Here is a 27,210-nt window from a genome sequence, read left to right on the forward strand (position 1 = left end):
TTGTCGATAGTTTTTGTCTCATTTAAAAGGTGTGTTTTTGCATGAAACATGCGCGTTTAAATGCATGTATTTGTGCGTGAGAGAACGGGCAAAAGAGTGCTCGATTCAGCTCTGTCGATGCCGTGAGCGGCTGGATTTCTTTGTTTCTTTATTTTGGAGATAATGAACGCATATTTGTAGTCACATATTAATACAACAGAAAGACATAAAACTTTACAAACTATTTGTCCACTTTTGTAGGCTCAACACAAGCTCTAGATAAAATAGCCTAAGCTATATTGAAATCATTTAAAGACATATAAATATCAGATATAATAAAAACAATAAATAAACCATTATAAAACAAACAAAAGCTATAATGATTTAGGTATATACAGTATAATATATATGGATAAAACCATTTTAAACTTTCATTTTACAAAGGCTTTTTTGGGAAAAAAAAGATTTAAGATATTTTCTAAAAACAATAAACAACAGAGTATATTAAAACTGTATTAATTTATAATATTATTTAAAAAGTATTTGGATACAATGACATTAATCAAATCGTGCAAACAGCTTTTTTTTTTTTTTTTTTAAACGGAATGGGAAACGGATTGGGAAAAACTGCAGGTAAAAATGTTTTCTATGACTTCAAACAAGTGTTTATGTTTTTATATAATGTGGTAAAATTAAAAAATGGAATTAATTATTGTGAGAAAGTAATCAAATCGTTTGAAACCCATCCCTGCAAAGGTGAAACAGAGAAGTCAAAAAGAGCGAATTTTAGGGAGTGGGAAAATGTACAGCAAGCTGACATGGAAAATGACGTGGTCAATTGCTACATTAAAACCACCGTCATGGAAAATGGAATGGATGTTCTTGGCTGGTGGAAGATGAACAAACAATCCTATCCAAAACTTGTTAAAGCGCTAAAGCTACAGTGGATTCAAAAAATGTTCCTCCACAAAAATATGTTTACAAGCCTAATCTTGGTGAGCAAATGGTTTTCAAATTAGAACTAAATAGCCACATCTGTAGCTAAATTCAAGTTACAACAAAGTATTAAGCTTCAAATGAAAAAAAATCATATATATATATATATATATATATATATATATATATATATATATATATATATATATATATATATATATATATATATATATATATATATATATATATATATATAATTATTTATTGAGTTCTTTCAGAAAGCGAGAGCTCAGGTGCCTGTGTGCTCAAAACATCAACACTGGTCCTGTCAAGAATATCTAATCATTGTATTCACCTCTCAAGAAAAATGTACAACATCAGTAAAAAAGAAAAAGTGAAGATGAATGATGCTTGGATGTGAAAACCACGGATTAGACATTGTTTTTAGAGACCCCCTGACCCCTTAGCATCACAAAAGGTGCAGGAAAGAAAATGTTTGAGAGGAAGGGTGCAGTGAAAGTTGTATAAACATGTTAACAAGGTGTAGGGGATGATGCAATGATGTGGACAGAAAGGAAAAGGTGCTAGAAAGTAGAGTGGAGAAGAAAAGAGAAAGTCTCACTTAGGAACATGTCCCTCGAAGGCATACGTCTTGTTATCCCAGTCATCTGGATCTGGAGAGTAAACCTTTCCCAGCACATTGGTTGGCATTCTCCCTGTCATTATAAAGAAAACCATGTGTCAAAACATAGATTGCGCATCAGGTGTAGTATACAGTACAGTATATAAATGCATGTTTGTGTCTGTAGAAACACTACAGTATGTCACTGCAAGAATTCAGAACTGTCTATAGACTTATGTGAAATGACAACTGTAAACAGACATGCTGTGCTGTATATACAGAGTCTGTATAAATGTAGATAGTGGTGTCACAATCACCAGTTTCAGACAAGTTTACAAAAATTATTTACCCTAATGGGACAAAATCCGTTATAAATGATAAACAAAACAAACTAAAACAAAACTCAAAGGTCAGATGTACAAAACAAATGATGGAAAATGATTTAAGCCTTAAATATTATAGAAATAAATAGTAGTGATTTAATAAAAAAGATAAATAGTCTCATAGAGGGTTAATTATTAAGGTGTATTAATGGTCACACTTTACAATAACGTTCCATTAGTTAATTTGAGTTAATGCATTTAACAACATGAACTAAGAATGAACAGTATATGTACGATACTATTAATCATAGTTAAACATTTACTATTGTATAGTAGTTATATTAGTAATGCAACAAGTTAAGAAAAACGTAATACAAAACTAGCTTTTTACTAATAAATATTGTCACATATGTCTTGTTCATTGTTTTGTCTTGATAGAGGAACAGTTCACCCAGACATGAAAATTCTGTCATCATTTACTCACCCTTCAGCTGTTCCTAAAATCTGTAACCACTGACTTTCATTGTATTTGTTTGTCCTACAATAAAAGTCAGTGGTTACAGGTCTTTAAAATGTTTTCTTTTGTGTTAAACACAATAAAAAATAAACCTCATAATGGTTTAAAACCACTTGAGATTAAATAAATAGTGAGTCATTTTTCCATTTTGGGAAATTTATCTGTTTAATGCATTAACTAACATTATTACAAGCTATTGTTACAGGACTACTCTTGTAGTTAACTTGCACACATTGCCAAGGTCCTTACAGCCTACAATAGAAAAAGTACCTAAATAAATAAACAAAAAAGACAACAAACAGTATAAAAGTCACAAACAGGCTCCATAATTACCAACTAAATTAATTAATGCATTAATTATTAATTAATGAATTAATTATTCTCCTGCTCTACAGGATTGTACTGACATGTGCACACTGACAGAAACATAAATGCAAACTTGTTTTCAGGTTTGCCTCAAAAAAGCTTTTTCTAAACAACTAAAAAGTTGCATGCCATTTCTTAGCAAAGAGGTGGTTATTGATTTTAGTCAACAGTGTTGATATTAGCTGACATGCTGCCACCAAAAACTGAAGACAGCCATAACAGAGACTAACATACTGTACCTAACCTGTCTATTTCTTATTACTGAGTTGGCCTGCATACAGTATCAATGGGTCAAATAACAGAAAAAAAAATTATGTTTTGGGATTATAATTGGAATTATGAAAACTGACAAATGTCTCTAAAAAAACAATCACAATATTTTGAGTAATTATTAACTAATATTATATTGTCATAATAACTGACAAGCATTGAAACGATTCTAAAAATGTTTTTTGCTTTTCAATTGTGTGTATAAATATATATATATATATATATATATATATATATATATATATATATATATATATATATATATATATATATACATACATACACACACAATTACTAGTAGGGTGTACCTAATAAAGTGGCCGGTGAGTATGTATGTGTGTATGTATGTGGTTTATTTAAAAAAAAAAATTCTGTCTGGTTCTTGAATCTGATTGGCTGATAGCTGTGTGATATTCTGCAATATCATAACTTGTACAGCCTCCTCACCCTTCTGTATTACTCCACCCACATAGGGTGACAGCAGGTCAGTAAACTTACTACAGTTTGACAAATATTGCAACTGTTGGACAGCATAATGTACTATTGAGGCTTTTTTAGGAAAGAATGTAGTTGTTTAGATTGCATCTATGCAGTTTATTTATAAGGATAGATATAACTATTTTAAATATTGATAATTTTGGAGATACAGCGCGTCACCATCCATCAGCCCGTCATTGAGCAGAGCTAAGACAGTTGACATTGTCCATCCACAAGATGGTGACAAAGACCGCATAATTAGCCCTTAGAGGAGAAACTACAGACTAGTTTAGTAAAAGAAAGAAGAAATGCCTGCAAGTGTTTAGCGTTTTTCCTTATCACAAACACAACAGTAATCCAGTAGTGTTTGCTTTGCTTTGGCTTTTTCGGGGTTAAATATTGTGATATCCTGATTGCAATAAAGAAATGCTGGGAAATGTCTCTAGACTGATAGCATTCCATGCCGTTCAGACTTAATATGTGAGCAAAATCACCTGTTTTGTCCTCCATTTAGACATTACGCTACAGACTCATTCAAATACTAGCTCTAAAGTGACGTTGGTGAAGTAGCAACGGTTTCTGCTGTTCTGACATCAGCACAGATGTGAATGGCGGAAGAAAGTAGTGATATAAAATACAAATACAAAATACTCATACAAATAGATTGTTAGACTTTCTGTGCTTGATTTTCTTTTTTATATACATGATTATGCACTGCAATATGGCTGTATAATGTCACTGATGGGACACTGAGGCATGCCTGCCTCCCACCAGTGCCGATATACAGCAACATCGCATGTCTACTCGTGTGATATTGCTCATATATATACATGTGCTGCACCCTCTTTTGTCTTCAGAACTGCCTTAATCCTTGAACTTGTAAATCCATTTACTTCCATATTATTTGTTTTTCCTACTATGGAAGTCAATGGTTACAGGTTTTCAGGTTTACAGGTTTTGGTTACAAACAATATCTTCTTTAGTGTTCGGCAGAGGAAAGAATCTCAAAAAGGTTTGAAACCACTTGAGGGGGAGTAAATAGTTTGTAGACTTTCATTCTTGGGTGAACTATGCCTTTATGTTGCATAAAACATTTCTTGTAGGGTAGCTGAACTGAAATTAATTGTGTTAGCAAGTAACATGTTAACAGATTTTCAACACAAACCTCCAAGAACTACTGCAGCTAAATTACAAAACTTGGTTAAAGCTAATAAATGCATTTTTTTTCAGAAAATGTGGGCTACAATTGGATATAATAGTCATTCGCACTCTAAAACGTATCATAGCAACAAGTTTGGCAGGAAAATATTTACAATTTGAATCGCCCAGCATGCTAAAGTCAAACAACATTATGGTGACTCCCTGCTGACACCAGTGCTGACTGCATTTGGTCAAAATTAGCAATGCTCAAGATGTATATTTTCAACAATTCTCAGCATGTTTAGTGATAGAAAAAAAAGTAAACCTGTTTAATTTTTTTGTAACACTGGGTTTTATTGGTTAACAGCTTTTAATGTCTCTCACACAACAGCCTCCCCCATTTAGTAAATCATTGTAAAAACTGATCAAGTGACAGACTACAACAACAAAACATGAAAGAAACTACCCAGAGAGTAAGGGATGAAGGAACTGAAGTTTTACCATTTTTCTCCCAGTAATTCTCTAACATTTCAGTCAATCTTAAAATGTCGATCTTGTAACATTTTTAAAAAGAATAATTACTTTTATTGAGCTGTTAAATGAGTTACTCTAAAAAGCTCATATGTGGCAAACTGAGGTAAAAAAAATAAAAATAAATAAATAAATAAACAGTACAGTATGTTGCCTTTTACAAAATAAAATCCTACAATCTTGTGTTTGTGTGTGTGTGTGTGTGTGTGTGTGTGTGTGTGTGTGTGTGTGTGTGTGTGTGTGTGTGTGTGTTATTATTTTTTTGTGTGTGGACTATATTAAGATGTGCATACCTAATAATGTAAGGTTTGAGGAAGAATCCTAGACAAGGCTACAAAATATATTACTGGGGACTTGGGGTAAGAATTTTTAAGCATACAATGTCTTTATTCATAATTGATAGACTATATTTTATTAATCAGCATAATTGGTAACACTTTTTAATAACCACACAATATGACTCATTAAGCATTAGCAAATAGTTAATTGATTATTTGTTAAACATTCATCAATTAAATATTAATTATCAGACATTAGTGCACAGTTTATAACTGCAGATACAAATGCTGTGTTTTTGACTTAAACGCAATGTGCTTAATGATTGTGGTTTCAAACTTTATTAATGGTTAATTTTTCATTACTTAATTAAGTATTGCATTATTTACAAACTAGTTATTTAGGAATAGTTGATGGTTATTTAAAGATCCTTCAGAACGTGTAAGTACATTATTAATAAACTATTCAATTAAACATTCATATCTCTTTTTATTCAGGCATATATGAATAGTTACTTTGCATGTTAATAAATGCTTTATTAACTCAGTTTTGTGACCAGATCTAAACTGAGGACTTTACATGCTTTGTAAATCCCCTTTAAATGACAGTTAAAGGCTCAGTATCAAATGAACATTAAATCTTTGCAATCTTATAGAAAAAAAAAAATTACATTAAAGTTTAAACATTGCTGAATAGCAAGTGTCAAAATATAACACAAAATTGGATAAAAAACAGCAATATACTAATTTAACAGTATAATATGATGCAGCCTTTCAATGTTATGTAGATGTTTAAAATGAACAGTAATTTTATTTTAGATAAGATTTCAAAGATTTATTTTTCACTTGATGCAGAATTTTTTTTTTCCTGTTTAGAATACAACTGAGCCTCTAATTGTCAGTTATATGGGATCTGTAAAGCATAAATAGTCTTAAATTTAGTTTAGGTCACACAACTGGAAGTTGACTTAATAAAGCATTTATTAAAAAAATAAAAGTTACCATTACTACATGCCTCAATAATGAGATTTTAATTTAAATCGTTTTTTAATCAATTACTTAAGCATTTTGAACGATCTTATAAAACCACCAACTATTCTTAAATCCCGGGTTTGTAAATAATTAATTATTAATCAATTAATTTAGTAATGATAAAAAATAATAATTAACAAAGTATGAAAACACAATAACTAAACATATTTGTACAGCATTTGTAGCTGTATTATTAAACTGCTTACTAACGTCTATTAATGTAATTAATGCTAAACAAATAATCAATTAACTATTTGCTAATGCTTAATAAATGATTCATTGTGTGTAATTATAAAGTGTTAACGTATGATTCATTAAAGATGAGAGTATAAGGACCTTTAAAACTAAACACTGACAACTGGAATAATGGCTAAATTAGGTTTGAATTAATTTATTTACTGTACATATTTAGATATTATATATTTTGCCTTAGCAAAAGGCTGGAAAACACTTTTCCTCTCCAATTTCCATATAAAACTATTGCCATTTATTGTAACTTCGTTCATTCATTCATTCATTTTCTTTTTGGCGTAGTCCCTTAATTAATCTGGGGTCACCACAGCGGAATGAACCGCCATCTTATCCAGCACATTTTTTACGCAGCGGATGTTCTTCCAGCCACAACCCTTTACTGGGAAACAATAATACATACTTAATCACACATATACACCATGGCCAATTTAGCTTACCCAATTAACCTATACCACTTGTCTTTGGACTTGTGGGGAAACTGGAGCACTGAACTGAACCGAACTTAAACACTACAAACTGAACTACACTGTTCCTATTTACTGTGACCTATGTGAAGCTGCTTTGACACAATCTACATTGTATAAGCGCTATACAAATAAAGGTGAATTGAATTGAATTGAACTTGGAAGAAACCCACACGAACATGGCGAGAACATGCAAACTCCACACAGAAATGCCAACTGACCCAGCCGAGGCTCAAACCAGCAACCTTCTTGCTGTGAGGTTATTGTGCTACCCACTGCTCCACCGCGTCCCCTATTCATTAATTCATTCAACATAAATAAATAAATAAATAAATAAATAAATGTTCAGTTGTTGTGATTGACAATAAGGATTATTCCACTAAATATCAATTTCTCAGCCCTCCTAAAGTTTAAACAATGATATTAAGCCGTCTTAAAATGATTATAACCATCTGAGAACATGGAATATTTTAATTAAATTGGTCAATTGTTATTATATGCAAAAAAAATAATAATTTTACCTTAAATATGGAAGAAATAGCATCAATATATTATCAAATATTGGTTAAACTTTATTTCAAGATGTCCATTTTACAGGCTAACTAATTATTTACCAACTGTTTTACCTAATACCTCATATTAATTAATTACATGTACTATATGGTTAAAAAGGGTTTAAAATGACTTGCATGTAATTAAGCATAATACTTGCAATTACTATTAAGTACATGGAATGTGTATCAAAGACACCTTAAAATGAAGTGTTACCAAAAATAGTCAATTCTCACCGAGAGGGGTCTGGCTACAGACTCGGTGCAGTGCAATCTGAGCTTCATCCAGTGGTTTTTAATGGGCTCACCTAACCCCACCCCAAACTCTAACCCTCACAGTGACATCACTCGCTCCATTTTGAGTGCATTGTGTCTGACATTGCATCGCTGAGTGATGCAACCTCAGCTTGCATCATAAAAGCTGCATCCAGATACTATTGTTCTCACCGCTGAACATTAATACTAATTGGTTAATGCTGTATAACATTAAAAATACAACCTGCTCTGTGAAGACACTTATGATAATCATCAGGGAAATAAAAATAACTACATCAAGAAAATGCGAAACAATTCATACAAGCAGCTTAATGAGAAACACATTGTTATAACAGATATTATAATCAATTTAAATCAAACTGTATCAGCTCATCACTGAATATAATTTACCATGACCCACTTTATCGTGCCAGCACACGCTTATAATATTAGAGAGATTACCTCTGTGGCAGTTGATGAACACTTTCTTCTGTCCCGCTGTGTGTGCGTGGTCATTCTCGTCACCGATGGTGATGGTGAGGGTGTTTGTGACGGTCTTGGGTGGACTGCCGCTGTCGGTCATGATGACAGGTAGAAGAAACTCTTTCTGTCTCTCTCTGTCGAAAGCTCTCAGGGCGGTGATGGTGGCCGTGTCATTCCCATTATCCTGCAGGTGGAAGTCATTGCTGTAACGATACTCCAGAGGCACGAAAAACGAGAAGGGCGAGCCATTCTCCTCTGAATCTCGGTCCACGGCTCTCAATAGCATGGAAGTCTGGTTAAGCCGCACGACCTGTGGCCCTAAAACGTTCTCCCACACCACCGGTGCATATGCAGCCTCAAACTCAGGGCCATTGTCATTGACATCCAGCAGAGCCATCTGGATAGTTGCTGTGCCAGTCAATGGTGGCGTCCCGTGGTCTGCTGCTAGAATAACCAAGTGATGCTGTGCAACCTTTTCACGATCCAACTCGCTAGCAACAGTGACCAACCCTGACTGGTCCACCGAAAACAGATGGTAGGGATCAGACTCGGCAGCAATGGTATAAGTAATCTCGCGATTCAACCCAGAGTCCAAATCGCTGGCAGCCACACTTGCCAAACTCGTTCCTGGAGCCACATCCTCTCGTATAGCAGGAAGCTGGAGGAAGTGGGGAATGAAGACTGGCACATGGTCATTGCAGTCCTCGATTTCTAGTGCGCAGTGTAGAAGAGTGGAGTACTGCATGTCCTCCACTTTGATAGTAAGGTTGAAGCGTTGCTCGCCTGGTTTTTCGTAATCCAGACGCTTTTTGAGACGCAGGGTCCCACGCTGCTCCTGTCGATGGCTCACCATGTAGAACTTCTGTTCCGGATCACCAGCCACCACGCTGAAGGTAAGCTGGCCATTTTCTCCAGCATCCGCATCTTCTGCGGCAAGCTCAATTACGGCTGTGTTAGGCTCACTGCTCTCGGGGATACGCACGAAGCAGGAGCGGTCCAGGAAACGTGGTATGTGGTCATTAACGTCTGTTACGTGTATAGTGGCGGTGGCTGATCCAATCATACCTCCACCATCCCGTGCTTCCACCACCAATACGTACGAGTCAATCTGTTCCCTGTCAAGGCCAGACATCGATACAGAAACTGTCCCAGTAGCAGGATTGATGTTAAACATATCCGCTCCACTGTTAGCTCCATTAAAAGCAGCATTACCTACAATCCTATAAGCCAGCATAGCGTTTTGTCCGACAGCTGCATCATCCAGATCAGTGGCCGTCATTTCCATGACGGAGGTGCCAGGAGGGGAATTTTCAGCCACATCTCCGTGGCAACTGTCCGGGGCACATGCAAAAATAGGAGCATTGTCGTTAATGTCCCATACGTTGATGATGACATCGGTGAATCCTGTCAGCCCCTCGCCACCCTCATCTGTAGCCAGGACCACAAAACGCCACACTGCCCGGACCTCGCGGTCTAATGTTCTCTGGGCATAAATCTTCCCAGTCACCTCATCAATGATGAACTCACTCTCAGCACCTTGACCATGAAGGGAATATCTCAAAGCCTCCTGGTCAGCATCCTTATCTGGGTCAGAAGCTGTTACCTACAACATCAAAGAGAATATATTGAAGATTCTTCTGCACACTTAGCAAAAACAAAAATCACTCTATTCCTCCATCCATCCATGTATGCTCATTTTATCTGTACATGCTCTAGTCATCCATATATTTCTCTATGTGTATCCATCTATCATCTATATATTTTCACAACCTTCCGAGCATCTCTCCAACTATCTGTTCATACATCTATACATGTATTTTTCCATTCCTTCTTCATCCATCTCTCCTTCATCCATACATTCATCGTCTTATATACACATCGATCCATCAATCATTCTTTATTTCATCCATCTACCACCCACCTCTCCAACTCTTTCCATTAACTCTTCTCTATATCTGTCCATCCCTCTCTTTAACGGATTTCTAACTTTGTCCATCAACCAATCTTTCCACTCACATATTTCTCAAACAGTATATCCACCAACCTCAATAAACGTCCATCTATCCATCCATACATCCATCCAACCCTCCATCCATCCGTCCATCCATCCATCCATCCATCCGTCCATCCATCCATCCATAACTCATTTATTTATTTCATCCATCCACCACCCACCTGTCCAATACCCATTAACCCACTCTTTCCATTAACCCATTCATCAATATCTCTAACCATTAAACAATTATTTCCGTCCTATTTCTTCTTTCTGTCTGTCCTACCTTTATTCCATCCATCCATCCATCCATGCATCCATGCATCCGTCCATCCAAAAATTCTTCTTTATTTATTTTATGCATCCACCACCCATCATCTGTCCATTAACCCACTCTTTCCATTAACCCATCTCTCTATCCATCCCTCTCTTTAACATATCTCTAACTCTTTTAATCAACCAATCCTTCCATCCATCCATCTCTCTAAAAATAGACCCACCCAACTCTATAAAAGTCTATTCATCTATCTCTAACTATCCTACAATTCCTTCCTTTCTATTTCATCTTTCTTTCTGTCATTATTTTATTCCATCCATCCACCCAGCCATCCATAAATCAATCTTTATTTATTTCAGCCATACACCACCCATCTGCCCATTACCCCCTCTTTAACCCATCTCTCTATACATCTCTCTCTTTATGTACCCACCCAACTCTATTAAAGTCTTTTCATCCATATCTCTAAACATCCGTCAATTTCTTCCTTCCTGTTTCATCTTTCTTTCTTTCTTTCTTTCTTTCTTTCTTTCTTTCTTTCTTTCTTTCTTTCTTTCTTTCTTTCTTTCTTTCTTTCTTTCTTTCTTTTTCTTTCTTTTATTTATCCATCCATCCAACCATATATCATTCTATTTATTTCATCCATCCACCACCAATCTGTCCATCAACTCATTAACTCACTCTTTCCATTAACCCATCTCTCTGTTCATCCCTCTCTTTAACATATATCGAACTCTATTTTCATCAACCAATCTTTCCCATCTATCTCTCTAAAAATATACCCACCCAACTCTATAAAACTCTATTTATGCATATATCCATCTATCCATCCATCCATCCATCCATCCAACTGATTTCCTCCTCTTTTTCTTCCATCCATCAATTCCTTCAACCTGTCCATTTCTTCAATCCATCCATTTCCTTGTTTCTATTTCTCATTTATTTGATTTTTGACATGATTTGCATTAGCATACATACGACAACAAACACATGAGCAAAATATACAAAAGACACTAATAAATAAAATAAATTATTTAAAAAAAAACTAATTTTGTCCAGGAGATCAAATAAAAGTTAGGAAATAAGATTACCTCCAATAATTTTTGGCTTTACAAAAGATTAAACATTCTGAATAAAAGAAGCCTCTCACAACTTTTTTCCCCCACGAATAGTCAAATGATGTTCCTAATTCCATTTCAATCTTCTAATAATGAAATTATTTTTAGACTTTAAAAAGAATGCACAAACCTCTGGAGACTCTATGGAAATATTGACTGCATTCAAAAGAACAAATCAATCACAATTTTTACCATAATAATGATAATAACAACAAAACACAAAATACCCTGGCAAGGACATGCAAATGAGTGTTTGGGCAATTTCCAATGATGTTGTATTATTAATTTGTAACAAGCGTAGAAATGAAAGAAGAATGTGTTAATTCACACATCAATGACCTGTTTTTATTACATTAAGAGAGGCTTCTAACATGCTTTTTTTTTCAAAAAGGAATAAAAGCCACAGATGACATTTTAAAATAACAAAAATGTGAGCTGAAAAATAACAGAGCTGATAGAATCCAAGAAGAGAAACTAGACACTGTACCTGTAGCACAAAGACGGGAGAACCATCCAGCTCCTCTGTCACACTGCCGTAATACTCATTCACAGAGAAAACAGGTGCCTCATCATTTTTATTCACAATTGTAACTATCACTGTAGCATAATCTTCCCACTTGCCATCCGAGGCCAAGACGTGCAACTTGTAGAGCTTGTTTTGTTCATAATCCAATGGCTGGGCAATGAAGATAGTCCCCACCTCAGGCTCCATGTCAAAAACACCTCCGACATTTCCTGAGGTAATCTGGTAACGTAACTTGGCATTAGCACCTAAAGAATAAGAGCAGTTAATGAACAGAGAGAAAACTTTTTCCAATGGCTTGTACAAAATCTCAAGAAGAACAATGAGGAAGTGAAATATCTTCTTTGAAGCTGATGAAAAGGCTACTGGACAAAAGGCTAAAAGGCAGGCACTTCTTAAAGTGTCAAAAAATGCTTAGCAGGAAAAACGATGTATATTTAAAGCATGATAACAAGCTTTTTTGCTGCAGGTGAACAATAAACTGCTTTGATGGCCTTTAGAGGTCATTGTTAAGAGCAGCCTTGGACACTCGCCACCATGGAAACAGACCAATAAACCTCAAATTAGGTGAAAATATATCTAGAATTAAACATTCTCTATTTCTTTTTTCAGAATTTTTAATAATGGTCCATGACAATTTTCACTTATTTCTAATTTCTCCCGGCCCGAAACCATGCTTTGTACCCATAGTTCTTGCCAGACATTCAGTCAAAGGCCCATTCAGCTCAAGCCGGGCTTTCCTTCTAACATCTTTTCAAAAATAAAATAATAAAAGAAAAAAAAAAACATTGCGCTCAAAACTTATAGCTTATAAAACCAGTCTTATGTAGCTTAAACAGAATTTTTCACCTTTTAATACCCCCAACCCGACACCTTTTCTGTGCTTTTCTGCATGTTTAATACATTTCAATACTAAGGAAATCACTAAAAGCTTAATTTGATTATGCTGAAAAAACTGTAAAGTGTTCACTTAAACAGCAAAAAAGAGAGAAATAAAATACATTAATAATAATAATAATAATTTTATTGGTATCAATTTTCTCAGGACAACCCAAGGAATGTATAAAGACAAGTATCATAACAATACTCAAAATTAGTCAAAAGTTATAAGCCTTTTTAGAGATATCGTTCCAAATCTAGAAATGTTGAAATCCGGATTTGCCACTCGTCTTCTTTTAAAAAGAAGACGTGGTTATAGTTTGCGTTAATTGTCCTGTCTCTACAGATTTGGTGAGTGTGTGATCAATGTTCTTTGTTTATGTTTATTCAGATGGCAAAGTTAATTAGTATCGTCAACAGTACTCTTTCAGTTTTTAAAGACATACCTTAGTCAAAATGATTTAGTTACTAAGTTTACAGTAATATCACTACAATATTATGGACTGAAAATCCTTCACTTCCACACAGCTCTCAGATCCTGTGAAAATCAGCAGTTGTGCAAGTAATGAAACCCCCCTTTTTAATGCAAACCCTTCCATCATTCGCCACTCAACAATCCTACCTATACAAAGCTGGACTCACGCATTTTCCTGACCTTTTTTCAAACTAGAGGTGTGAAAACACCCTGCTGAGTCAGGGGGGTTTCATGGCTTTAATTTCACATTTGTCATTACTTGTATTGTTACTGTATTATCCACTGTACTATCATTAAGTCATTAAAAAAAGAAAAAAAAAGTCAGACCACAGTATTCAGCTGTGACAAACTATCTATTTTTTACATTTAACATTATTCAAATGTCTTTGTGGTAAACAAACTTGCAGGTTTCAATTCATCAAAGATGAGCATCGCTACATTTGAAAGCAAACTAATCAAAAACAATAGTGCACAATCTCCGAACCAACTTAAGAGGTAAGGAATAAATGCTTAGATCCCCCATTGGGCTGTGTTAATTAAACAGTGAAAGATGCACATGTTGTGTCCTTTATTAAATTCCTTATTACCAATTTGCTGTAATGTTGCATCGAGGACTCAAAGCTCAAAGAGACTTCATATAAACAAACAAGCTAAGCAAACAGTGCAAAAACACAATCCACAATCCATCAGATCCGCTCACAGTGTGTTTGGATATTCCTGCTGGTACAAGGTTAATGAATAGGAAACGACGCATTACGAGCCTTATCGCCATTTCCTCTCCACCATCTCACGTTGCCTCGGGTACCTCTACAAAATTGCACTGGGGAATATTTGGCTTATTTGCGTGTTTTGCAAATGCAAAGAATCAAGCATGGCTAACTCATGAAAGAGCAGATGTATTGTGCAATGAGAGCTCGCCAGCTTCCCATGGCTCTTCTCCATGTGGCTGCGAGGGTTAAAGGAATAGTTCAGCCAAAAACTAAAATTCTGTCATTATTTACACACCCTTACTTATTTCAAACATTTAGTGGTTTCTTTCTTCTGTTAAAAACAAAAATAGATATTTTGAAGAATGTTGGAAACATTGACTTCTGTACTATTTGTTTATTCCTGCTACGTAAGTCAACAGTTACATATTTTCAGCTTCTAAAATATATTATTTTGCATTCAACAGAAGGAAGAATCTCATAAAGGTTTGGGATCTCCCGAGAGTGAGTAAATAGTGAGTAAATTCTCATTTCTGAACGAACTATCCCTTAAAGTCTGAGCTGCAGTGAAGGCTGAAATCTATTCATCAGGGCCAAGCTTCAGGCTCAGGGAATGTCCAAGCACTTCAGGCTGTATTATGATGAATGACTGATGCAAGAATTCCCTTCCTCTACCCTGCATCAAATCCACACCAAGGAGTGCGGCGTGGATTCAACTGGAGCACAGGGAATTACGCGCTTCAGTAGTGCATCTGTATAGCGAGACAGGCCGGCTGATGAGTTATGTAGACTATCCTCTTCCTGCGTGTTTCTGAGTGCGTGATAAAAGAAAATATTATCTCAGGCTTTTTGCATGGAAATGCAGGAGGGCTGCTTATATCTAGGGAGCGGCATTTGTTGTGTTCTCAGGGTATATTGATGAGGAACCAACTGTCTCTGTCTCACATTCACGAGTGCTACAGATGTTATTGCACGAAGCAGAGGAATATGAGAGCAACAGCCTGGAGACAAGCACGAGCTCATGGGAACATGTTCGAACCGTGTTTCATTAATATCGCTGTGTGCTAGCAAACCCTGTGAGAGGTTTAGCATGCACTAATGTAGCCCAACTGTAGAAACACAGTAAATATTGAAATAACCTTTTTTTATCCAAATCTTATTCATATTTTGATTTCGTAAAATGTAATGCATGCTAATACATTTAATTCATCACCATCATCATTATTATTATTATTATTATTATTATTATTATTATTTATTTTTTATGTACAGTATTTAAGGTTTTTATTAAAATATACACAATAAATAAATAAAAAAAACACTAGAATAAATATCGCTACCTTGGAGTTATTGTATAAGGTTCTGTCTGTGTTCTAAATGATTCTGAGATATTGAGCTTCAAAGTATTTGCATTCCATATAGCAAACAACATGTGTGTAACAGTTCTCTTCCATGACAGAGACCCTAAATGTACTCTACATGTAAGTTATCAAAATTCTCTTAAATTTGTAAATTGGGGTAAAAACAGGGCAAAAGCAGACAGAACCTTCTAATTCTAAACAGTCATTTTCGGCTTGGAATTATCAGGTTCTATCTGGCAGATCATTAATTTAAGCATTACTTTTCAAGAAATACAATCAGTCTGCTTATTAATTTATTATAAATATATATATAAAAATATATTTTTTTATAAAAAAAAAAAGGTGTTGTAACAGTATGTTGATATTTAAGAAAGTTACATTTTTGCTTTCTAACACATTTATTTAAGGTTTTAGGTTGAATATTTTTTCTTGTTCAAATTAAGCATATAAAGCTGTGCTAAATACTTTGACCAGTGAAGATGTTCATTTTATGTAATTAATATGGTAATATTTTTTGAATTGTATGGCCCATGAATTAAATTAAGTTATTTGCTCTTCAAGGCTTAATATCAAATGTAAAGACTTTAAATAAAAAAAAACAGACAACAAGCAAATGAGTTTAATAAACACTGAAAATGTTTGACTGGCTATATATACACAAATAAAAATATTTTACATTTAATATTTTACACTTGTTAATAACTGTTTATTTTCAAAATATGTAAAATTTAGCATTTCATGTCACACAATGCTTCTAAATCATCACACTTACACACATATTTTTAGTTTTAGGTTTCTTCTCAATTTTGTGTGGTGCAGCATTATTTAGTCAACTCTGATTCTGTGCTTCTTTCTGGTCTTTCCTGCTGTCAATGGAGCAGTACGGCAAAATGCCAATAAAACTGATCCTGATTGGTCCTCGTGTGTGCATTTGAAATGCTGATTGGCTCACAGAAAAAAAAAATTCTAAAGCCAAACTAGAGTTCATTTTTGTAGATAAAACGTTTTTAAATATAAGCAACTTATTAAAAAAATCACATACTGTAAATAAATTGTTATTTAATAAGAATATGTGAATAACTTTTGACATAAATGTCAGATAGAACCTTATAATTCTAAGGTGATGCTATATACATGTTGCTGACTAATACTTAGAAGAATATTCAAAGCTGTAGAAATTTCTTTTTTTTTTTTAAATGTAAATTTTTTTTTAAGACTAACAGTTTATTTAGTCCATATCCACACATAAGCAGGTAATTTTTCCCTCTTTTGTTTAAAAGAATAAATCTCTGACCACATGAAAACACAAAAACACAGTGTGATGCACTCTTAAGGGCTTGCTAAATCAACAGTTGGCAATAAAAGCCATAGAATAAAGCCATGTTGGCCAATCAGAAAGGAGAAAACAGAACACATGCTGAGATCAGGAGGCAAAAACATTGTTACTGGAGTCTCTGAAAATCTTCACCCTGGTTGGAATTTTCAGAAACTATTGGTTTCAGTATCCTGACTCTGTGTTTTCATGTGGATGAAGGGTCAAACCGTGTAGAAAAAAATGTGGTTTGAAAAAATCAGAGCAGCATTATAACACAGCCTTAAACTGTATTTAGTATGATTAAACAGAAGGGCTGCTTCTTTCCAACGTTACCACAACTAGAAGGACCAGAAGCAGTCAACTGTAGCATTATAAAAGCTGTGCTTCTTCCGTGCCACATCATACTCATCTCTTTTGAATTGCTTCACCGGTCTTCATTTCACTTTGACACCTTTCAGTCTTTCTTTGCTTCAGACTATGATGATACTTTTTTAAAATCCTTAAACTCATCCAGGAACATAAATAATGCAGTAGTCTCTTATTATGTATTGAAGACGACAACTTTCAAGATTCCACAGTAGGGGCCCTATTATACACCCGATGCAATAAGGCACAAGATGTGTTTGGCGCAATTTGTTGCTATTTTCAGACCAACAAAACCCATTTTTTTTAACATTTTGCACCACGTTTTTAAACAGCAAATCCATTTGTGCCACTTTGTGGACTCATGGGTGTGCTGGTCTAAAAAGGAGATCTGTTAAGGTGCATCGTTGGCGCGTTGCTATTTTGAAGACCTGAAATAGGCCGTGCCATTGACCAGCTACAAGCAGGTCTAAAGTCCAGTGCAGAGCGTGTTAGTTATGCATCTACGCAAGTCCAAAATGCTGACACATTGCTTAATACACAGAGTGTACAGCAATACACAATTAAAGAATTTAATTTAATTACAATGTTACAAATGTTTATAATTATATATTTTTATATTTGTTTTAAAAAAAAGTTAAGATTTGTACACCTGTTTGGTTTTGGAGACATATGCATCACCATATGGGGCATAATAATAGGATGTGTGTTTGGATATAACTTTTTGACTACACTTCACTATTATTGTTCATTTACTCGTTTGCTGGAAATTAGAACTGAATTTAGAAATAGTTTTGAAACAAATCTTTGCACTTAACAAACAAAATTAAATATGTAGGGTAATGGATTTCTTCAGTAGAGCAGGTTTAAACCGTTTCCTTACTCCACAAAAGTAAAGGAGTAAAGTAAAGAGTAAAGTAAAGGGGCCGAATAGAAGAGGCTCATTATTTATCCTTTCACAAATGCTCTGTTTAACGGTTTCTCAACTAGTGAAGTGTTCAGTTTTTCCACTTACAGTGTCCACTATGAAAATAGCAAATGTGCCATGGCGGGATGCACCTGACTCCTAAAGGGAATGGGAGATTAGACGCTGATTGATTTATTGCATGTTATGCTCAAAACACACCCATAACTCATTAAGAGAATAAGCACAACCCTGTTAGACCATGAGCCCCATGTCACAACTAAATGATCTATGCCTTTGTTTGTTGTGAATAGGCACCTTCTGGCAGCGAAAATGACATCTATGCCTTTAATTAATTAATATACTAATTAACATTTTTGTATGTATCTTCCCCACACTCGGCAGAACATGTATTCACCAGGTGTAAATGATCACACCTGAGCTGTGATGTCAGGTTGTCAAATCTACAAACCCTCATTTGCACTCAAATGAACACTTTATGTTTCCTGCAATCTGCATATTGTTCTAATCTGCGCACCAAAATATCCTGCTCTCGATCTTCACCTACCTTCATCTTCATCATTAGCGCTGACTGTGAGGACGGTGGAGCCCACGTCAGCATCCTCATCCACATCCACTTCATATACAGGCTGGGCAAACACCGGCTTGTTATCGTTCACGTCACTGATGAAAATGCGCACGTATGCCGTATCTAAGGAGAGTAAAAACACATTACTAGCAATCAGTGCGCTCTTATCTTACCTTTACCTTTCTTTCCTTTCTTACGTTCAAGTGCTTGTCTCTCGTTTCCTCTTGCCTTTTCCTCCCATCTTTGTAAATATCTGCCATTTCCAATTCCATCAAATTCATGAGAATTCTGTTTGTCTCATTTATTTTCTGTCTATCTTCATCTCTCTATCTACTTCTCGCATGTGACTCTATTTTGGGTCTTAACGCATCAGGTGGCGTGAAAACCTTAGGGGTTCTGTGTTTACTGATGCAGGCAAGTGAAATTTGTGATGCTTCCCCCATTTAAATGAACTCCATGTAAAGCTATAATCAATAGATACATCAATTATCATTTGCACTTTTTAAAGGGACACACAACAAAAATTAAACGCAGAAGAAACTTGTACAAATTATAAATAGCTATGGCGACACGGTGGCTCAGTGGTTAGCGCTGTCGCCTCACAGCAAGAAGGTCACTGGTTTGAGTTCCAAGCTGGGCCGGTTGGCATTTCTGTGTGGAGTTTGCACGTTCTCCCCGTGTTCACTTTGGTTTCTTCTGGGTGCTCCAGTTTCCCCCACAGTCCAAAGACATGCGCTATAGGTATACTGAATGAATTAAATTGACCGTAGTGTATGCGTGTGAATGAGTGTGGTTCACGTTGGTGGTTCATTCCGCTGTGGCGACCCCAAATGAATAAAGGGACTAAGCTAAAGGAAAATTAGTGAATGATAAATAACTATTGGAAACAATAAGAGATCACTTGAGCTCTGATATATTTTTTTGCCAAATTGAAATATAAACGATTGTAGATCTTTTTTTTTTCCTTGAGAAAATGACAAGTTGTCAGAATAACAAATGTTTTCAAGGGTTATTCCAACAAATATTGATTTCAATATTGATTTTTGTTCTGAAATATTAACAATAGCATTGTGTTGTCTAAAATTAATAGAAACATGTCTGGAAACAAGGTCACTTTTTGTTGATTTAATAAAAAGACAACAATTTTATATTCATATCACTATCAATTAAAATAAAGAAACTAAAGTATGTTTTAATAAAACAAACTAGAGCAGCGGTTGTCAAACTGGGGCTGCGGCCCCCTGGGGCCAGATGGCGCTAGGAGTGCTGCAAAGAAATTCTAGATGAGGTATTATTAAGGGGCCCAACTGGATTAATTTTGTGCCCCGCGTCATTCTGAAGGTTAATGTATTTCTTTATTATAATTTGAGCTCAAAAGTACCACAAATATTAATCTTTATGTTTGTGTCATTTAAATACTGTTGACACCTTTGCACGCAGCAAAAATAGTGCAGCGCAGCGCCGCTATACATGGGGACTTTTATTGAATAAGCGCTCCCGGTGATTTTTTTGGCACTCGTCTGCTGCGCCTGAGGGCGCTTACGTTTCCATCTCGTTTACAATTACAAAACTCATTAAAACTTAAAAACTTTAAATTTTTAGATAAATTAGGACTCTCAGCTGTAAGGGTTAAATATAGAAGAGACTAGCATGAAAACAAACATGATGACTTGTACACAAAATATGGCTTGATGGAATACAGTGAGAGCAGACCACAGTTTACCCTTGTGTATTACTCCGCCCACATACAGCAACAAGCAGAGGACACTCTACAGTTCGACAAATATTGCTGCTGTTGGACAACATAATGTACTTTTGAGGCTTTTTTAGGTGAGAATTTAGTTGTTTAGATTGCAACTATGCAGTTTGTTTGTAAGTATAATACCTTTTTTAAATAATTATTATTTCGGAGAGACTGCGTTGGCAGCCATTAGCCTGTCTTTGAGCAGAGCAAAGACAGATGATGTTGTCTATCCACAAGATGGCAACAGAGACTGCATAATAAGCCCTTAGAGGACGAAAACTTGTCTTGCGATCTGCTGTTCAATATGGGAAATAGAAGACAAAGTTGCTGTTTTTTTTCTTTATTTTAGAATTTCTGCACTTAAGATTTAAACAAATTAAAAATGTAAGGTTTGAAAAATCATGTGTTACATGCAATTCATTCAAGCTGCCTTAACACAATTCGATTAGTTAACAGAAAGAAATTAAAAGAATCGAACATAAAAAAATAAGTTGTTCCAAAAACATTTTAAGAATTGTGTTGTATCAGCTCATTTTAAAAAAGTAGTTTGAACAAGCAGCAAACATAAACGTTTGAGTGAACTCTATAAAGAAACAAAAATGTACTCAAATAAAATTACAAAAATAAACAAACACTTTTTTTTAAAGTCCTATAAAATCCAATGCAGCTGTAAGAAAACATAGACGAGAACTTAATCAAACAAACAAACAATCATGCAGTGACCTTTTCCAGCCTTCAGCTCAGACAGGGCTATGAGAGAGTGGTGGATAGACTCATAGATAAAGTGTCTGATTCCAGTCTTGATCCCGCTCTCTTTCTGACATGTTACGCTGTATAAAAAGAGCACAGCATACGCTTAGCTGCCACCCTCTGACAGGTTGGCATGTTGTTCAGAGCTCCGCCATCAAGACGTGGTCATGTTTTCCAACACAAACACAGAGGCTCAACTCCATTGTGTGATTCTTCTCAAATAACACTTGCTTTTTTCTTTTTTTCATCTGCCTGTTGCCTTGTCACACTGATGTTTTTGACAGCATCTTAGTGCAATTAACATTCACATGTTTCTGCGCAATTATGAGCATGTTCATGTGACTCTGCTAATCAACACCCTGTCTCCTGTGTGCTCTGCCATTTTTGACGCCGCCACTATGTCAATTTGATAATCTGCATTTGTCTGTCTCACTGAACTTGTAAGTCTGCACATCTTCTCCTTTATTTAGAGTGCAAGGCAAACTGTGAGCAGTTAGACAGCAGAGGAGGATAGAGAGTACTGGAAGACACTCAATTCTCTCTCAGACATTGCCTGCTGCTTCCCCGCTGGCAACTTCATCAACATTTAAACCAGATAGAATGACACACATTCTTTTTTGTGTATGTGTAGATGACTTCAAGTGTTGGAGCGTTGTTTAGGCAGGGCAAATGCAGCAAAAGAGACGCTGTTAATAATCCATACGATGGATGAAAAATATATATTGGTTAGTCTTGTAGTCTAACAAATTTAATCAAACGGTTATGGCCACTGTATTAAATGAGGATTCAGCAATAGGGCTCTCTCTCTCTCTCAAATTAATTAATGTATTCAATTACATTAATTAAATAAATAATTAAATCATTAAATAATTAATGTATTCAAAATTACAATGATGTAGCTGATATGATTTGTTACTATTTGCTCATTGTGCTCGCTTGTGCCCTCTTTTGGGGATTTAGTTTTTTCCTGTAACAATAAGTATTGCATTTAAAATTTATATATAATTCAAATTGTGCTTGAATTCAAGAAAGAAATTCGAAAGAAATAGGTTTTCAAACCACATTGACAGCCTTATTAAGCAATGTGACATTTTATGCAGATAATAATAATAATAATAATAATGATAATAATAATAATAATAATAATAATAATAATAATAATAATAATAATAATAATAATAATAATAATAATAATAATAATATTATTATTATTCATTCATTAATTTTCTTTTCAGCTTAGTCCCTTTATTGATCTGGGGTCGCCACAGCGGAATGACTATTATATCCAGCCGCAACCCATCAATGGGAAACTCCCATACACACTCATTCACACACACTCATACACTAGGATCAAATTTAGCATACCCAATTCACCTGTACCACATGTCTTTTGGCTTGTGGAGGAAACCAGAGCACCGAAGGAAACCCACGCGAACACAGGGAGAACATGCAAACTTCACACAGAAACGCCAACTGACCCAGCTGAGGCTCGAACCAGCGACCTTCTTGCTGTGAAGCGAACGTGCTAGCCACCGCGTCACTATTATTATTATTAATTAATTATTTAATAATTAATTATATACACAGAGGGAGGATAAGGATTCAACACGTCATGATTTTTATAATATTCTAAACGACATGTTCACATGGAACTGAACTAGATTTTGGCAAAAACCCAAACAATACAAACATACAAATAAAACAAGACTATTAGTTTAGACTATTAGAAAATTAGTTTTGAGTGATAACAATGAAATGACAGAAGGAGAAAGTACTGAACTACTGACACATATTTAATACTTTATTTAAAACGGCTTTTTTTGGTGCAGGCAGCTTAAAGACGCCTATCATGTTGTGAATGAAGTCACATGACTTGCTCTGGTGTGAGATTTTTACAGACTTTTTTGATGATTCTGTATGTCTTGTCTATTAAATGTGATCTTTATTTTGCATTTTCTATTAGATTTAAGTCAGGTGATTGGCTGGGCCATTCTACAGCTTGATTTTCTTTCTCTGAAAGCATTTGAGAGTTTTCTTGGTTATGTTTTGGATCATTGTCTTGCTGAATTGTTCAGCCTCGTTTCATCTTCATCATCCTGCTAATGTAGATGTTGGTCTGAAGCAGCAGATATTCATCTACAGTGATGAAGAGCAGAGGGCTGCTAAAGAACTACTGAAAGATTTCAGCTCCTATGTGGGCATTCACTTCCTTTCTACACCTCGCTTTTTTCAGGTGGTGAATATTTTTTTCTTGCGTCATTTCATTTAATTTTGCATAACTTAATTTCTAAACTAATTAGATTAGTTTTCTTTGCATATGTGGAGTATTTGCTTGTTACCAACATCCAGTGAAAATTTTAAGTCAGCAGCACCTTTAGAAATATGTTTTCTGAGAAAAATGGTGATGTGTTGAATACATATTCCCCCACTTATATATTCCCTAGAGCTCAGTATTAGGAAGTCCTACAAACTGGATGTAATGAAACAGAGTCAGTGTTTGGGAATTACAGCTATAATTACTAACTTGGAAAGAATATCAAACTTGTGTGAATAACTTGTTCCCAATTAGTGAATCAGACCGTGTATCAAACAGCCAAATATATGTGTCAACTTTTCTGAAGTTTGCCGCAAGGGGTGAGGATCTCTGTCAATCTATGAACTAGTTTCTATACATTATGCACTTGATCTCTGATTAGTTTTATATATCTGTTTTAAGTATTTGTTTCATTAGAAAATAATGTGACCAATAGGCATCGAAACTGCAGCTTGTGTTGTTTCAAGCATTTTTTAAAAGGGAATCATTTTTGGAAGCAATTCGTTCAGCCCATTTAAAGATTCAAAACTTAATTTTCCTAACTAGTGGTTCAAAGCAAGCACCAAAATACAAAAACCACATGATTACATTTTGTAATGGCTTTGAAATTTCATTGCTCCTTTAGTGATTTCTGTGAACCCAGAAGCCCATGTCTCTACAGTACTCTCTGATTTGACACATTTGGAGATTTTAATGGCATATTTATGAAATTGTTACTGGCATGATTAACCAAACAAACCAAAAACAAACAAATCAACCCTTACAATTTACAAAATTAACAAATAATATATAATGGTTTTGCTAATTGTATTTAATCTGTTACAATTTCAATAAAACATTTGCATGTTTTAGCTGAGTTGTGTTTTAGAGTTTTATCATTTACACGGTTTTTACCAGCAAGCATCAATTATTTACTGCGTGTTAAGTATTTTTAAACAGTGAATCATTTTGTGAAGCAATTGCTTTAACTGGTACAAAGTGTACAAAAAACAGCAACAACAACATAAAAAAAAACCTTTTCGTCCCATTTTTATCCCATCACCAGATGCCATCATAATGAGAGTAATAAAACTAAACATATTCAGACTAAATATGAACTGAATGAGTCTTGAACATTTAAATAATTGTAATTCTGCCACATGCACAGACATACTGTACATGACTTGAAATGTAGGTGTCATAACTGAACTGTCTGTAAATGAAATGGTATTGAATCTAAAACATGCCAACATCATGCTAATGTTACATTGCTTGACCTGTATGCAACAGTTTAATAAAGCTAGCAATGCTGTATAATGACTGTTGTGTAAGTGAAAACATTTATCCAGTTTTCTTGTCTGTACTTTAAAGGTACATTTACACCAAGGGTGATAAAGTTTTAAATATAAAATAATAGCAATCCACACCATAAATATTGTAATATATCACAACTTTCAGAAAGGCTTTTTTTTGTCCACATGTTGAATAAAAATATAACCAATCAGGAAAGAGCAGAAACATTTAAGGGACTATGCTCATGTTAAATAGATCAACATCATCAGCTTGTGTGTGTGCTAAAATAGCTATAGTGGTATTTGTAGTTGCCATCCATGATGTGAATGCACCTTATCTCTGCTTTATATACGGTGCCAAGTAATGCTCGATGTACCTGAATTAGGCTGTCCATGCTTCCCTGGTCTGGCTGATTCCCAGCCATCTACAGACTTCACTTCCAAAAGGTAAGATCCCTTGGTCTCCCGATCAAACACAGCCTCTGTGAAGATGGTGCCCAGCTCAGGATCAATGCGGAAGTACTGAAAGTCTCCACTTCGGTCATTCAGCAGAGAGTATGAGATCTAAGACATGACACAAAAAAGGAAAGATGTTAAGAAGAAATGAACAAAGACATACAAGCAGGGTAATGTAAAAAAAGCACATTCATAATTACTACTTATCTTCTTTTATAGTTACTGCCTATGTGTCTTTGAACGTAAAATATGCATTCTTTTAGGAGTACTGCACTTCATTTATTCCCAGGTAATTAATCAATCCTCCCTTTACCTCAAAACTTCTTCTCCCAGCCGTTCTGACCTGACGGTGAGACCTCCTGTTGCTTGTTCTGCCAGTAATTCTCTTAACGCACATTGGCAATTTCCCAGCAGGTAAAGCTGGAATCAAGGCCATTCAAGTTAAGAATAATGAAGCTAATCTAGATAGCCAAAACCGCTGAATTGATGAAGAGGTGCCAACTGCTGTTTCAACAAGCCCCAAACAACAATTATCAGACAAGCTGCTCTGAACGGCCGCACTAAACCAGCATGATGTGGGTATTAAATGATGCCCTGCCGGCCGCATTAGAGGCGAGAACACAAATAAGAGGCTGAATTAAATGTAAACGGCATAATAAAATGATTGCAGGGGTCAGGTTAATAAAACACGTGGCAAACTCCATCTGGCACAAAAAGGGCTGTGTGTGGGGGACGTTTAAAGAGGAAAAAAAATGACATTAGCATTCACACCCACAAATGATACTCATTATTAAATGTGCCTTTGCATGGCATCTGCAATTTAGAGGACAGTTGAAAAGCCATTCTATAAAGGCGAAAGAAAAAAAGGCTTTCATTTGAACTTTTTAGATATTCTTAGGATGCATTTTCATCAATCGCAATCACAGGTATACTAAAAAAAAATATTCAAAGATAATTCCTTGGATTTACTCAATTTTTTTACGTTAAGTGGTTGTAAACAATTTATTTGGGCTGAATTTAAACAAACAAATTAAGTTGAACATTGCTCAATTTAATTTGTTTAAATTCAACACAAATAAATTGTTTGCAACAGTTTTGCATGCAACACTTTTTTCAGTGTGATTTACTATTTTTTAGGCTAATTGTTTAAAAACAATTTATTTGGGCTGAATTTAAACGAACTAATTAAGTTAATAAATTGAATTTGTTTAAATTCAGCCTTGACGGTTCATTCCGCTGTGGCAATCCCTGATTAATAAAGGGACTAAGCCGAAAAGAAAATGAATGAATTAATAAATTCAGGGTATATAAAGTGTTCTTTATAAAAAAAAAATCCTTTTTTCAGTGTATAAACAGGGTGTTTACACAACTTGACAGCTTTCGCAGTGTGTAGATGCTCGTGGTCAAAAACATTCAACAACAACAAAAGACCCCTTACTGTCTGACTGCAGTTGGGTTTAGATTTTATCATAATTACTGTAATTATGAAACTAGTAAGTCTTCAAACTCATAATTACAATTTATAAACTGGGACTTTTCTGAGAAGTCTGACTTTTACTATGTGACACTGTACCACATGACTGTAGTACACTTATTTTAGCACAATGCAGTTTGTGTGTTGGTGTCATATTGTAACCGCCGTAATTATGAGAATCCAACTAGTAAAAAAGATTGACATCCTTAAAACCCCTCACATGA

At 35.0% G+C, this 27,210-nt stretch overlaps 1 protein-coding gene across 1 annotated transcript in view; it reads right to left on the bottom strand.

The window, feature by feature from the left end:
* si:ch211-186j3.6 (neural-cadherin) overlaps positions 1-27,210 on the bottom strand; it is a 440,558-nt gene that overhangs the window by 146,725 nt on the left and 266,623 nt on the right. Inside the window, 5 exon segments of the mRNA XM_056462007.1 lie at positions 1,538-1,631; positions 8,453-10,076; positions 12,349-12,632; positions 18,957-19,100; positions 25,434-25,620. Of these exon segments, the coding sequence (XP_056317982.1) occupies positions 1,538-1,631; positions 8,453-10,076; positions 12,349-12,632; positions 18,957-19,100; positions 25,434-25,620 (2,333 nt within the window).

Source organism: Danio aesculapii, chromosome 7, assembly GCF_903798145.1.
Source record: "Danio aesculapii chromosome 7, fDanAes4.1, whole genome shotgun sequence".
Classification (NCBI taxonomy): Eukaryota; Metazoa; Chordata; class Actinopteri; order Cypriniformes; family Danionidae; genus Danio; species Danio aesculapii.